At 37.7% G+C, this 15,859-nt stretch overlaps 2 protein-coding genes across 2 annotated transcripts in view; one reads left to right on the forward strand and one right to left on the reverse strand.

The window, feature by feature from the left end:
• The window catches only part of LRRC53 (leucine rich repeat containing 53), a 21,394-nt gene extending 18,240 nt beyond the window's left edge, over positions 1–3,154 (reverse strand). Inside the window, 3 exon segments of the mRNA XM_027770881.1 lie at positions 3–114; positions 117–620; positions 3,067–3,154. Coding sequence (XP_027626682.1) covers positions 3–114; positions 117–620; positions 3,067–3,154 — 704 coding nt within the window.
• TNNI3K (TNNI3 interacting kinase) overlaps positions 1–15,859 on the forward strand; it is a 341,139-nt gene that overhangs the window by 259,367 nt on the left and 65,913 nt on the right. The window contains exons 22-23 of the mRNA XM_006146037.2: positions 10,384–10,443; positions 14,199–14,368. Of these exons, the coding sequence (XP_006146099.1) occupies positions 10,384–10,443; positions 14,199–14,368 (230 nt within the window). The remainder of the gene's footprint in view (positions 1–10,383; positions 10,444–14,198; positions 14,369–15,859) is intronic.

Consider the following 15,859-nt stretch of genomic DNA (forward strand, 5'->3'; position numbering starts at 1 on the left):
CAGAAGACTTAACGTAGTTTCTTAAAAACCAAGCAAGGGGGTGGAGATCACAAGTGCAGCTCCACTGGTTCTTATCTAAGCTCAGAAGGATTAACTGCTTCAGTGGAGTAAAACATCTGGCATGTGGGTCAACCTGTTTCGAGAAAGGTCCACTTCCTGAAGTTGAGGCAGAAGCCGGTAGGCATCTTTCCCAATGTAGGAAATAAAATTGTTAGATAAATCCAGATGCCTGAGACTGTGGAGGTGTGTGCCTTGGAAAGAACTGTCTGTGAGATTAGTGATCTGATTCCCATCCAGCTGGAGCTGGGTCAGGCCCCTGGTGTTTTGGAACCAGGACCCTTGCAGGGTGCGGAGGGCATTATTGCTCAGCACCAAAACCTACAGGCTGCGAAGCTTGCTGAAGGTGAGTTCAGTGAGCGAGGAGCTGGATAGTCGGTTGTGCTCTAGCGACAACGTCCGCAACTTTGTAAGGCCATGCAGGGCATCTTCCTCAATGTCCTTGATGCCATTTCTGCTCAGAGAGAGCAGGGCAAGATTAAACAAGAGAGACAGATTGGTGCTCTCTATGGAGGAGAGGTATCCATCAGTGATTATTAAAACCTTCGTGGCCACAGGAGCAGCTGTGGGAAGAAAAATTGAAGCTAAAAGCAGGATGCACAAAGTGGGAGAGGGAGTTCAATGGGGAACAGAATCACTACCCTCTGAGCAATCCTATCACTAAGATAATAAACCAAATAAAAATGATTCCCTGATTGCTAAATTTGAGGTTAAGCTGGCGGTTTATCAGAATGATAGATTTTTATATTCTTTGTTACTATGACATGTTTGAGAAATATAAACCCATCTGTTCCTTTAGATACCAAAGTTAAATCATTGGGATTATCTTCATTGATGTTATTTCGAAGGTCGTTTTTCAGGCTCCTTCAGTCTGAGGCTGCGTCTTGACCTGTTCCAGCCCTGCTGCCCCAGTACGACTCACCTAAGAGCTGAGCCTGTGTCCTAGCTTCCTAACCAGTTTTCCACTAGCAATGTGCATTTATGCTGTGGTGTCAATTATCTTTTCTGTTGAACATAAAGGTGTGGGATAGGGTGGGGTGGGGAGAGTCAGAAGGAGCGTTGGTTTCCGCTTTTTTAGCTCCAGGCTAAAAGCTGGCAACTTGGTAAGGATCTATATTTTCTCCAGACAACTGGAGGATCTGTCAGTGGGGTTCTCATTATAGTCTGGGCCATCTTGGCCTCCTGTCTAATATCTGTTCCCTCCAATGAAGTCCATCATGTGATGACAGGTGGTACTCAGGGCTTCCAACTGTTAAATCCCTTCACCATAATCACCTCAGAGCTATCACTGCTCTGTCATTAGAAATCAAAGCATTTTAACTCAATAAAGATGTATTATAATCAGGAGTTATTGTAACACATCTTTATCATGCTAAAATTGTTTTGACTGCAAATGACAGTGTCATAAGGATGGAGGAGTCCATTGTCCCTGGGAGGTCTACAGGTGATATTAGAACAGTGAACCACGGGGGAAGCAAATTACAATTCCCTCAGGAAATTCCAAATGCATTGCTGAAACAAAGAGATAAAAACAATGTAAAAGACAAAGGATTTTCAGAGTGGCTTCTCTTGGAAGAATTGCTCCCATCCTTGCAGCACAAACAAGCTTAAATTATAGTAATTTTTTTAGCATCTATTATTGATTATTTGAATTCCATTAATTCTGGCCAGTTTGACATTTTGTTCTTTTCATCATTGTTTTCTATATGGGATGGAAGAGTTTTGTTTTTGTGGGTCTCCTGTCCTTGAGGGATTTGTCAACTCCGAATGAGCAGGCTATTATTTCTGTCAATTACTTCTTAGCCAGGACCCTGCAGAAACTCCACTCAGAAGTCACCCCTTTACTTCTCTGTGTTTATGAAATCTAACCCACAAATGTGGCATTCTGTAAGTGAAAAGGAGGGCATGGAGGGGTAGCAATGTAGATAAGATTTGTTATTGGAAAACAAACTATCACTGATGAGGGAAAAAATGTAGGGAAGTCAGAAAATCCATTTTAGAGAGTAGGGGTTTAGTGTTAAGTGTTTCCAGTACTGATCAGAAATGGTGAACTCACCAACCAATCTTGAAATTATCCCTGGCTGTCAGGGATGACAATAACATCTACCTCTTAGTTCTCATAGAGTCACAGCATTTTGGAAATAGGAGAAATCATCTTTCTCCATTCTCTCTTAACTCAGACTTATTTCTGAAAAGTTTCCATTGGCAGAGCTTATAGCTTGTTTATCTCTTCCTGGATATCAAAATGTAAATCACATTCTCCTCAAATTTGTTAATAAGGTGTCTTATTAAATTGTTGACTTAAGCAAGCAATATGTAATGAATACAGGCAGTGTATCTTGTTAGCGTTTCTACAGCTCATTTACCACCAATAAAAAAAGACCAGACTTTCAAAATGAGATGCACTTTGATAATAATCTGTTTCACTGGTACATCACTTAATCTTACTAATGCTGAGCAATTGCAGTTCAGGTTTCTGATTCATTTGTGTTATTTCTTCCAGCTGGTGGTAGGGTTCAAATCTGTACAAAGTGTAGACAAAAATATAATTAAAGTGATCTACTTGTGTGTGTGTGTGTGTGTGTGTAGCTGTATGAAATGGTGGTATTCTTTTGCAATAGCAAAACACCCTGAAGATCTGAAACTAGTGAGATAACACCACCAGAAGAGGAAAATAAAACTGTTATCAATGTCTTTCTTTAGTCACTGAAGGGTTACGTTTGTCATGATGGTTAAGGGTGCTGGACTCCCACATCACCTACCGTGGTTCAAGCATCAGACCTGGTGGCTTGCTTTCTCACTTTCCCTCTCTCTCACTCTGTCACTCTCTAGTCAAATGAAAACAAATCAATTAATTAATTAATTAATTAAAAGTTAAATAAAATAATTCTTTAAAAAAAAAGTTACCTCCTCCAGACTTGACCGAGAGGGCAGCTAGGACAATGAACACTTTGGCAACAAATTTGCCAGGTACACTCACCACTGCTTTGTAGCCATTAGTTTTATAACCTGCTATATAGGTTAACTGATGACAGAGGGTAACATCTTTGACGCACACCACACATGATGCAGGGCAAGCTGCCACCAACCGCAGCATAATAGCAAGGAGAATGGGCCACCCACCTGTAAGGAAAGGAGAGGACGATGCCCGTCATAATCTTGGCATTCATTCTCCATGATTTCACCATATATGGTTCATGAGGCATTTTTATGATTTGCACTTTTTAAATGAGCACCTTGGTATTCTCACAAGTTGGCTAACATCCCTATTTTTTAATGAGGTAAATGGCTAGCATCCTTAGTTTTAAAACTAAAATGTGAAATCACTTGACCATAAATTCAGAGAGCTCTAGGGGACAGCCATTTGTATGGACTACTTAAAAAAACTTACGTTACTTTGCAAAATACTTTACAGTTTATAGTGTTTGTATGCAAACATTTTGTTATTTAGTTATCTTACTACTGCAACCCAATTTGAGGCTGAGGAAGTAGAAATTCAAAATGGTTAATAAACAACCCAAAGTTACATAGTGAGTAGGATTTAACCAAGTCTTTTACCTTTGAATTGAGTGTCCTTTCTAGTATGCAGAAACTAAATTCAGGCACTGAATCATACACAATGAAAAATGAATTCTTATTCTTTGCAGATGTAGATCCCACACTAAGAGAGGGGATATGAAAGATTAAGATTATAAGTTCCACTGTCATTTACAGACCATTCTATCCTTTGGTAAATTATTTCATTTTTCTTATTTTCTACTTTTTAATATTGGAAACAGAAATAGTACTAAACTCCTACAGGGCAGAGAATTGTGAGAATTAAATGAGATTCTCTATTTAGTTAATGTTAAATTTTATGATTTTTAATGCTTTTTCAGCACTTCAGTGAAATATTAACACAATTTGAGTTTTATGTTTAAAAAGATAATTTATTTATAACAAATTGATTTGTTACAAATTAATGAAGCAAGTTATAATGATAAAAAAAAAGGTAAAATTATTTTCTTAAAAACCATTAATTCTATCACTCATTCCGCAAATATCTCTAGTGCAAATTCTGTATGTTAGGCACTGCTTATGGATCTGGGGGTAGAACAGTTAATGGCAAACAAAAACTTTCCCTCATAGGCTGTACATTCTACAAAGGGATACAAACAAGAAACAAATTAACCTGGAAATATGTAGTAAGTCTTATAGTGGTAAGTGCAATGGAATAAATAAAACAAGAAAGGAGTAAAGAGCATTAATTAGCTTGGGGGTTCTTAGTACAAGTTTAAAAAGATAATTTATTTATAACAAATTGATTTGTTACAAATTAATGAAGCAAGTTATAATGATAAAAAAATAAAAGGTAAAATTATTTTCTTAAAAACCATTAATTCTATCACTCATTCCGCAAATATCTCTAGTGCAAATTCTGTATGTTAGGCACTGCTTATGGATCTGGGGGTAGAACAGTTAATGGCAAACAAAAACTTTCCCTCATAGGCTGTACATTCTACAAAGGGATACAAACAAGAAACAAATTAACCTGGAAATATGTAGTAAGTCTTATAGTGGTAAGTGCAATGGAATAAATAAAACAAGAAAGGAGTAAAGAGCATTAATTAGCTTGGGGGTTCTTAGTACAATGGTAGACAAGGAAAAATTCTAATAAAGTAACTTTGAACAAAGAGCTGGAGAAGATGAAGGCTTTGGTGAGTCCTGGCAAAGAGAGTATCAAGTGAAAAATCCCTGCAGGTATTATGGGCTCAACAAGAGGAAGTTTTTCGGCCAGACTGGAATGCACAAGAGAAAGAGTGAGTCAGAGAATAGCAAGGCCAGGTTTTTGTGTGCCTTACAGATTGTTCTAGTTCAACCTATTGCTAATAAAAATATCCGAGTCCAAGTACTTTAAGAGAACAGACAATTTTGTTCATGAGTCTGGTGGCTAGAAAGTCCAAAGTTGTGATGCTGACATCAGAACATATTGGAAAGATATGGAATAGGTCAATGGGCTCATGCAAAGAGAGCAACCTGTGAGAAGCCATCTTACTTTTGTAACAACCCACTCTCCTGCTTTTCTGTAAACTAACTTGCTTCACAAGAGCAAGAACATACTCCCTCCAGAAAAAAAAGGCATTAATCTACTCACAGGGCAGTATCCCCAAGATTCAAATACCATCTACTAGGCCCCACCTCCTAAACCTCTCAACACCATTACTTTGGGGATCAAGCTTCTAGGACATGAACCTTAGGGGGACAAACCATTTTGGAAAGATGGTTTGTCCCCAATCCATAGCACACATGAAAGGTTCTTGTTTTTACTCCACTAAAATGGGAAGTAATTGGAGACTTTCGTGTATCATTTCTTGATCTGAAGTACATTTTTAGATGATCACTTTGGCTACTGTGTTGGAAATGAATTTCTAAACAGGCAAATAACAGAAGCAGCAAAGATAGTTATAAGGCAATTGTAATGATATATAAGGAGACAATGTGGCTTAGACAAAGACGAGAGTCTGGATTTTTTTCATTATAATGATCCAGTTTAATTTGACAAATTTGAGCTCAAATAATCTATCTGGTGGGAAATGTTTGATATACAAAAATAAATAAACCATTGCCTACCTTCAGAGCACTTTCTAGCTAATCTTAGAGAAATAATAAATACCTAGCTATAATACAAAAAAAGAAAACAAGTAATACTAAATGAAAGAGGAAATTTCTTTTTTGGAATCATTTGGATGCTTTAAAAAATAATGGAACTTGTTTGGGCCTTGCAGAGTGCAGTGGATTTCCATAGATAGAGAATAAGAGTTAAACAATTCTAGTCTGAAAAAATAGTAACAATGCCCTACATGAGGCAGCAGATCCAATCTCATTTTCTTCCTTTTAGCCCTACCCGACTATTTAGAGTCCACTCATCCCTGTGTGGTTCCTGGGTTAACCAGAGTTAGGCAGGCAGAGTTAGGTTAGGCAGGCAGGTAGGCAAAGTTGACATACAGATTCCAGAGCTGCTTCTTCCAGGGTCTCCTATCACTTGCTTGTGCCCATGTGTGATGAAGAAGATTCTAAGATAGCTCACAGGATTCCTGTCTTCAGGCATAGGTGCCATGTATAATCTCCTCCCCTGTGTGCAAAACCTTTGAATGTGATGAGATATTACTCCCAAGACTATGTTTCATCATATGGCAAAAGGAAGATGGTCTTTGGTGGACCTAACTTAATCAGGTGAGCCCTTTAAAAGCAAAGCATGTTCACCAGCTGATCACAGAGAAAGAAACCAGAGACATGTGTCCTTCTTGGCTGGCGAAAAAGGTAATCAGCCACGACATGAACTACCTATGGGGAGCCACATGGCAAGCGACTGTGAGCATCCTGTAGGAGTAGAGAGTTATTCTTGGAAAATAGTTGGCAAACAAACAAAAACATGAGTCACACAACCAGAAGGAAATGAGTTCTGCCAACAACCAATAAGCTTGATAGAGCCCCTAAGCCTCAGATGAGCATCACAGTGCCAGCTGACACTTTGATTTCAGTCTGATGAGGCTCTGAACAAAGATCCCAGTTAATACACTGGAGTCCTGACCTAGACAAATTGTGTCATGTAAATGAACATGGTTTTAAACCACCAAGTTTGTAGTAATTCGTTATAAAACAACAGCTAATACCTTCTAGGTACCCTGAATTCTGTCCTCTAGTTTTCTAAAGAAGCAAATCATCAGAATTTTAACTGTGTCTTAAGATACAGATGGGCCTAGAGACCAGTAGATAGCATAGCGGTTATATCGCTGGACTCCCACATGTCCTACTGCATTTGAGTCCTGGACCTGGTGGCTTCAAAATCATGCTGAGCACATGTGCATATGTGCCCAAGATTCTGGGAAGAGAATGAAGATGAAGGGATTATGGCACAGCAATCCCTACTGGGGGATGATTTCTCATTTTCCCTCTCACTGTCTCTGTCACCTCCCCCAAGCATGTGTGCCCTAAGACAAAAACTTTAAAAACAAAACAAAACAAAAGAAAACAAAATACCTCACTCCTATACTATTCCTTTCTTTTAAGTCACTCCCATATAAATCTAGCTGCTTTTACTCACTCTCCAGTGCCTCAAGTCTTTTCTTTTAAAAAAAAAAATTATTTATTTACATTCATTCACTGTACATCATTACAGCATACAAAATGAAATTTTCATTTTTGTCCGGATTTTATAGTTATCTGTGGGAAGGTTGATCTAGTATAAGTTACTTGACCATATAGGTTCTGGATACATTTTGAAGGTAGGACCAATGTGACTTGCTAGTGGACTGGATGCAAGCACAAAGAAGAGAGAATTCAAATATTACCTTATGATTTTTGACCTTGGCAAATGGAAGAATGGATGTGCTATTTACTAAAACAAAGACTACAAATGCAATCAATCAAATGTGTGAGCTAAGAGTTCAGAGGAGAAAAATGGTTTACAGATGGAAATTTGGGAGTTTTTCTTTTTTTAAAGGCATAAAATCAGATTAACTTCTCAAAGAATTAACTCTAAATAAAAGTGAGGAGACTCAAAGAGTGAGTCCTGGGGCAATCTAAAATTTAAATGCAAGGACAAGAGATGAAACCAAAAGAAGAGATTATGAAGAAAGTAGTGAGAGAGGAGAAAAATGATGAGAAAACATTGACCTCAAAGCCAGTTGAAAAGTATTTCAGGGGACCAGCAGTTGGAGTAATGGCTATGTCACTGGACTCCCAAGTGGTTGACCACAGTTCGAGTCACAGACCCAGCCGCTTAAACTCACACTGGGTGTGTGTGCCTATGTGCCTAAGATCCTGGGAGAATGGAAGAGAAGGGATTGCTGTGTGGACATTCCCCCGGGGGGCGATTTCTTGCTTCTGTCTCTCTTTCTGGTGAGCACAAGCATTCTATAGCAAAAATCTCTCAAAAAAAAAAAAAGTATCTCGAGTCAAAGGAATACTTATATTTAATGCTGAGCCAAGTGAGATGGGCATTGAGACTTAACCATTGAATTTAGCAATGAGGAGGTCTTTGTACCTTTGACAAGAGCAGTTTTAACTGAGTGTTCTATACGAGAAAGTTCATATAGGGTAGAGGGCAAATGGGAGGAGAAAATAAAGACAATAAATTTAGACAATTCTTTAGAGCAATTTTCTTATAAACAGTGGCTTAAAGAAGAGTCAAGACCTTTATTTTGTTATGTTTTAAATGGAAGAATATATAGTATATCTGTATAATGGTGGGGATTACGCAATAGTGAGGAGGGAGGCCAGCAGGTGGCACAGTGGTTGGGGGCTTGTACTCCCACATGGCCGACTACAGTTTGGGTCCCAGACCTGGTGGCTTGCTTTCTCACTCTTTTCTCTCTCTCTTTCTCTAGTCAAATTGAAGAATAATAAAATTAAATAAAATAATTCTTATAAAAACATAATGAAACACAGATGATGCAAAAATAGAGGGGAAAATCATTGGTCAAGTGAACAAGTGAAATTGGCCCCAGATATAGAAGGAGCACCATTTAGCCATAGAAACAAAATTGAAGGTAGATTACGTAGGTTTGCACATAGGTGAGTGGGTCAATGTGGTAATGGAAGCTAGAGGCTGGAGAAGAGCTGAGAAGGTACAAAATAGTCATATGGAATATGAGAGAGTGTATAGGCTAGAAATATGTAATAATCTCTTTGGGCAGTGCCCAGGATCCATTTGTGCTTAGGTGATTTTAAAGGGAGACCTTGGGGTATTGTTCTCATGAGTAGTTTTAATGGATATAATCAAGTTTACATTTTTGTTGGTAGTTTATGAAATGCAAGATAGGGCAAAGAAGTCGAGGCTCTGTGGAAAGGAATGATAATTGGAAGTGACTGTCAATGAAATGCAGGGAAAATAATAGATTATGTAGATATATGGATGAATAGTTAAATCGATGATAGAAAAACATCTGCTTTAAGGTATATTTGAAAATACTCAGAATGGAAAGTTTTTATTTCAAGTGGTAAAATGGCCTGTGGTCAGAGATGATTAGAGTCAGAGTTCTAGCTAAAGTGAGCTAGCAATGAAGGTCCAGAGAATGGTCCAATGGAGTTTGAGAGGATGGAGAGCATGGAGGGTTGAGGCATTGGTAGTCACAGGGACTAGGACATGACCCTGAGGCTGAGTTACTAAGGGAGGGTGGAGGACAAACTCACTGGAGAGGCAACGAAGGAATCCAGAAGTCAGGCTGTTGTGATGATTGTCTGCATGTAAGAACAAAAAAACCAGTTGTGTTAGAGAGCATAATGGTGAGTCAGTCTTCCTAACCTTCAAAGAATGAGAAAGGTAGGTAGGGTTTAGAGAAGTTATTTGGAAGCCGCAGTGACAGTAAGAATGCAGGAGCTGTCTCTCACCCCACTGCTGCCCTCACCAACCTAAAGGTACAAGGAGTGTTCAAGGGAAAACAACTTCCACTTGAGAGGGCTCTGGGGAAAGCAGTGTCCTCAGGGGAGGGCTAGATATTAAGGGAGAGATTGTTCTACCAAGAATCTAAATTAGCTGGTTACTGCACTTGAATGTTAAATTGGGCTCCACACCTCCTGGCAGTGAAAGTTTCATAAAGGGAGAAATGATAGGATATATAATACCTGGGATCTGACAAACAAAGGCATATAATTTCTTCATAAAAGACCAATATTTTCTAAAAGTCCAAGAATTTTTCCTATAGATCTGTAATCATTTTTACACCCCTTGAAACTAGAACAAAACTTAACATATAGTCAGAATACAGTAAATGTTTGTTTAACCAAACTTATGTAACCTGGAGGCTCATAATGGACAATATTTTTAAAGGCAGTTTTTGAAGGTCAAAGCTTATCTTAAATCCTAAAATAGGGCATTGTCATCAGGCTTCTATCTTGATCTTAGTTTTCAATCTGAGATGGTCTTTTCAAAAGTGAAGCTAATTATAAAATTAGTTTTAGCAGGTCTTTCCTACAGATACAGTGTGCAGCATATTTGAAGGTACCGAGATAGTTAATAGTTTTTAGTATTCACTTTTATTCTTTCATTTTGAAGAGAAAACCTGCCATTTCAAAACATGCAAAGCTAATTAAAGCTTTTCCACTATTTCATTATCTGAATGTAGTCGCAAATTCTGACTTAAAACTCTTATCAGAGGGAGACTCAACATTCCTCCACGAACAGCAAATGAACATTCAATTAATACTTCAATACAAGTGTATTTTAAATAAAAATATACTTTTATTAATCTCATTCTTTACAAATGCAAATACCCAATTTTAAAACCCAAAGAGAGTTTCTTCCTTTTTATTCTGAGGGGAAAAAAGTCTTTTCTCTATTTACAGGGAAGACCTGACTTTTCTGAAGTTGTTACAAAGTTAGAAGAATGTCTCTGCAACATAGAGGTAAGAGCTTTAGCTTCTGAAACATGTCCATTAAAAAGCCCTGAATATCCAAGGACGTCAGGAAATGAGTGAGATGGTACCACTTAAGAGGGCCCAGAACTCCTTAAACATTTGCTGTTGTCATTAAATTCTTAAGGTGGGGAAGAATTGGTTGCTTGGGACCAGCAGTACTGGCTATGTGGCTGGACTGCCATGTAGTCAACCGCGGTTTGAGTCCTGGAGCCGGCAGCGTAAACTTAAACCAGGCACGTGTGTGTGTGTGCCTAAGATCCCGAGAGGAGAATGGAGGAGAAGGGATTATGGCATGGCCATTCCCCCTGGGGGGTGATTTCTCTCTTTCTGTCTCTCTCTCTCTCTCTGTCTCTCTGGCGAGCCCATGCACCCTATAGCAAAAACTTCCCCAAAAAAAGAAAAAAAAAGAATTGGCTTCATCTATGGGGCAAAGGCTAATTCAGAGTGAATTTGGGCCCTTTCAACAAATAAATAGGCTGGAAAATGGACAGTCATGATGCATGCTCTGCTTAAGAACTAGATATGTAAAAATTCAAAAGTATTACAAATACATGAGAAGGTAATTTTTTAAGTTTTTTTTTTTTTTTTCTATACAAATGTCCTACAGTGAAACAAATTTAAAATGTTAGGCCATTGTCCACTTATTTGCAATAAGAAATGAAAAAAAATTATGACTAATATAAATCCACAAATGAATTGGGGGCATTGCTTTCACACCACACATATATTACATAAAGTAATATGTGTTGGTAATCAGGCTAATGGAATTTTCTTCTCTTAATAATACAGAACTGTTTGCTTTAATTTTCTCTGTAATTGCCTTAATGTTCTATACCACCTGGTCAGGAGATAGCGTTTGAAAATAGGCAAAAGAGCTAAAACACAAGCACTAATTCAAAACTAATGTATTCCCAAATGCAAACGATGCCACTGGAGGAGTGGAAAGACAGTGTACATATGGATTATTATTCTGCATGTGAAGAGAAGAGGCCAAAATTAGGGGAAGCAACATCAGCCTGGGATCACACAATTAAATGACAAGTGGAATCTTCTAAGTATCCTCTCCTTAAAACAAACCTCAACTAAGAGTCACTGTAACCAATTCTAAGAAAAGGAGTTCCATATCTGCAGTTGCCACCCACGATGAGGGTCTCTGTCTCATGAGATTTTTTTTTCAAACTTCTAAACAGTAAGATCTTTGTGGTGAAGGAAGCTTCAGCCTTGAGACATAAAATCTCCTTTTCTTAAATTCTGGAATATACAGAAAGAGGGTAGAAGTAGTGGTATATTTGGTGGCTTCAGTCATATCTATGATAACAGCACCTGTTAGAGGTGCTGGCTGCTGGCTGTTAACAGTTATCTCAAGGTTTGAGTTCTAAGGATCTTCTCACCTTGAATCTTCATATTTGGGTAAGATTACTTCTAACTTGATGGTAGATTCCTTTAGATCCAGAAAAAAAGGACAATGGTGGGATCTGCTAAACTAGCTTGTCTTGTTATATGATCAAAATTATTATTGTACTCTCCTCCAAAGAGAGAAGAATGGGCTCTCTGCAGAGTGTGCTGGACTGTGTTGCACTAATTAATGAGCCAGAATAAGCCTAAAGAGACTTGACTTTGGGAGTTCCATAAGGCTCTGTCATTTGTACTCTTCAATTTCCAGTCAGTGGCAGAGACAAAGGTCCAAAAATTTGAGAATAATACATGAGAAATACTAGATACCATCAAACGTCCGAACATCTCAATTATTGGCATCCCAGAAGGCAAAGAGTCTCATAAAGGCATTGATAATCTATTCCATGAAATCCTGCAAGAAAACTTTCCAAACGTAGAGAGGCATTCAAAGATCCAGTCCCAAGAAATACAAAGGATCCCAGATAGAATCAACCCAAGAAGATCTTCTCCAAGACACATTATAGCCAGACTGAAAGCCAAAGAGAAAGACAAGATACTAAGATTGGCAAGAGAGAAACAACAAGTTACCTACAAGGGCTATCCCATCAGACTAACAGCAGACCTCTCATCGGAAACAATATAAGCAAGGAAAGAATGGAAAAATATATTCAAAGTGTTAAGGGAAAAGCAATTTCAACCGAGAATACTGTACCTGGCAAGATTATTCTTCATATGGGAAGAAAAGACAAGAACATTCTCAGATAAACAAAACCTGAAAGAATTTACCAGCACCAGACCAGATCTCCAGGAAGTTTTCAAGGGAGTGCTATGTCAGGAAAATTAAATGTAGTCACTCAGAAATAAGAGTTCAAAAACTAAGAAAATAGCCAACTTAATTGTAGGGACAAGTATGGAGTTGAATATTATATCCCAGAATTCAATTGGAAAGATTGAACCACAACAGAAGATAAAGTACATGAGACCGAACTGGTGAAATAGCATTCTGTGACTTTTGACTAAAATATTGCTGCTTTTTTTCTAGGTTTTGTTGTCCGGTTTTAAGAGTATTTGTCCTGTCTTCAGCTGTCAATAGGTTCATGTACCTGCTATTTGAACAGAATACTAACCTGTTTCCAGGCTTTAAGTCACACATATATATATATATATATATATGTGAAACTAGAAATGGAAAATTACTGATGATAACATACATGATTAAGCCACTATGCAGTATATTCTGGATGGGAAACCACTTTTTGTATGCTGTGACGATGATTAGGGGATGAATATAAATTAATTAATTTAAAAAAAGTTTCAGGAGAAAAAATAAAGAATGCTGTTCATCACATATGATATAATAAAATTGTAAGGGAAGAGAATATTTTTAGAATAACTTGGAGGATGAAGTAAAATTACATCTCTAACAAAAATAAAGTTAACAGAAATAAATATAATATCCTAGACCAGAGTGAGCCAATGAAACAATAATAAAAGTACTAAAGTATAAACATCATTTAAGAGAATCATGAATGTTAGTGAATAATACTCTCATTAGGAGATAGACTATGAAGTGGTTGTCTCACTACAGAATAAAATACATGATCATTCCTGTTCTGAAATGGCTAGACAAAATGGGACCCAGTTGTGTCCCTGAGCCTTTAAAAGGAAATTAAAAGTAGAAAACACATTTTAGGGGTGAGAGATCAGAGTGTTGAATAACTTGAAAATCTAATGTGGGAAGTAACTAAAGGAATCAGGGGTGCTAATTGCAATGAAGAGAAAATTAGGGTGAGTCCAACAGTTTTTAAACATCTAAAGGACTATCATAAGACAAAGGGATTGGCCTTGTTCCCTATGGTGGGGCAGTTGCCAGACATTAAAGCATCCTTTGTCTTATCAAATAGATGTGTTCTTGGAAAAGTGTGTAAATCCATTTTATGTAAAGGGAATAATTTTATGTAAAGGGAATAATTTTAGCTATGATTTAAAAGAACTCTGCCATGAATTTTATTGCCATACTAAAGAATGTGAAGAATCTTTTGATCATTGGATAATAACTTTTGAAATGTGTATTTATGAATCTGATTGGGCCTACAGTATTTTCAGAGGGATAAGCATAAGTTTAATAGGTCAGCTCTCAGCATAGAACTGGGTCAAAAAAAGTAAATTAAGCTAACCAGGTGTTGCCATCAGAGGCTGAAAGGAAAAGTCAGAAGCAAGCTGAGGTGGACAGAAATTTAAATGTGAGAAATGCTAGAATAGCAAGTTAAAATAAATCCACATTGTCTTCTATGCCTTAACTCTTGTTAGATTTATTTAACAATTCAAATCATCTCTCCATTATTCAGCTGATGTCTCCTGCTTCAAGTAATAGTAGTGGGTCTCTGTCACCTTCTTCTTCTTCTGATTGCCTGGTCAGTCGGGCAGGGCCTGGCCGGAGCCATGTGGCAGCTCTACGGAGCCGTTTTGAATTGGAATATGCTCTGAATGCAAGATCTTATGCTTCTTGGCCTGAAAGGTAAGTGGAAATCGAAGCAACAACCTTATGGTAAGTATCTCATCAAGATACTCACCTGACTGATAACTATCAACAGGGGATGGATCACCCCACTAAGTACCTTTCAAAACTTTTTTTTAGCATATTTTTCTTATAATATCATGATGGGAAATTAAAAATTACATTCTATGTTAGTTTTGGTTTCTAAATTGCAAATAATAGCAATTAACTAACTTAAGTAAGAAATGTCTATTCTAAATCAACAAAAATGAATTTATTGAATATATTTTGGAGTTACTTATGAAATCCAAGGAAGAATTCCTGTGTAGGAACCAAGACTGGCTTTGGCACCTGAGCACAAAAACTTGATACTTCTAAGAATTACCATATAATCCATTAATTTTACTCCTAGAAATTTACCACCCTCTAGACTTGAAAACAAGTACTTGAACAAATACTTGTATTTAAACATTTGTACCACACTATTCAAAACAACTAAAAGATAGAGGCAACCCAAATATCCATCAGTGGGTAGACAGATAAGCAAAGTAGAACATCCATATTATAGAATAGTATTTACCTATGAAAAGTAATAAAGTACTGATACATTTTGTGACATGGATCGACCTTGAAAATATGCTAATTGGTGGAAGCCCAACACAGAGGTCACCCCCTGGGGGGGTGTGATTTCTCACTTTCTGTCTCTCTGGCAAGTGCATGCATCCTATAGCAACAATCTCTCTCTCTTAAAAGGATCTGGCTTCTGATAGCACATTACCATTGTGCCATGGAGTTAGCCTAGTCTCTCATCTTAATTGTAAAGTTTCAAGAACAGATGTATCAGTCATCTATTTCTGTGATAATTCTGAATAATAACCCATTCAGATTCAGGTTATATAATCAGAAAATTTATTTCTTGCTCATGGGCTCCATAGGCTGCTTTTGGGTGGGCTTGACTCTGAGCTATGGATTGTGTCCAGGTTTGCCCAATGTACCTCTCATCTTCCTTGGATGAGCACATGGGAAAACCTACTACCTGTGGTGTATTCTCACAGTAAGGTAGGAACTGGAGAAGACAAGCCCAACATCACACACACATCTAATGCCTTTGCTCAAGGTGATCCTTTGGCACTCCTCTGGCAAGTCACAGACCAAGTCCAATATCAAGAGGGAGGAAAGTACATTCAGTTGCTAGTGGGAGGAACAACAAAGCCACATGAAAAAATGGTATAGATACTGGACACATTTTAAATTAGAATAAAAATGGATTGTGCTGTGAGAAAGAATGTGATTGACTCTTTTTGTATTAAATGGCTATCTCTGATCTAAGTAAATTTGGTTTGAGTGGTAGTGGGGTCTCACTCAAGGGTCCCTATCCTATTCTAGATGGAGAACAGAGAAGGAAGTTGTGAGTTTGATGGATACCCTATAAATTGCCTACTGCAACCCATAGAACACCAGAAACAACTGATTTAAGATCTCTCTCATTCCACATTAACTTCAGAGCAATTA

The sequence above is a fragment of the Tupaia chinensis genome, unplaced genomic scaffold (genome assembly GCF_000334495.1).
Source record: "Tupaia chinensis unplaced genomic scaffold, TupChi_1.0 Scaffold000164_1, whole genome shotgun sequence".
In the NCBI taxonomy this organism is placed as follows: Eukaryota; Metazoa; Chordata; class Mammalia; order Scandentia; family Tupaiidae; genus Tupaia; species Tupaia belangeri.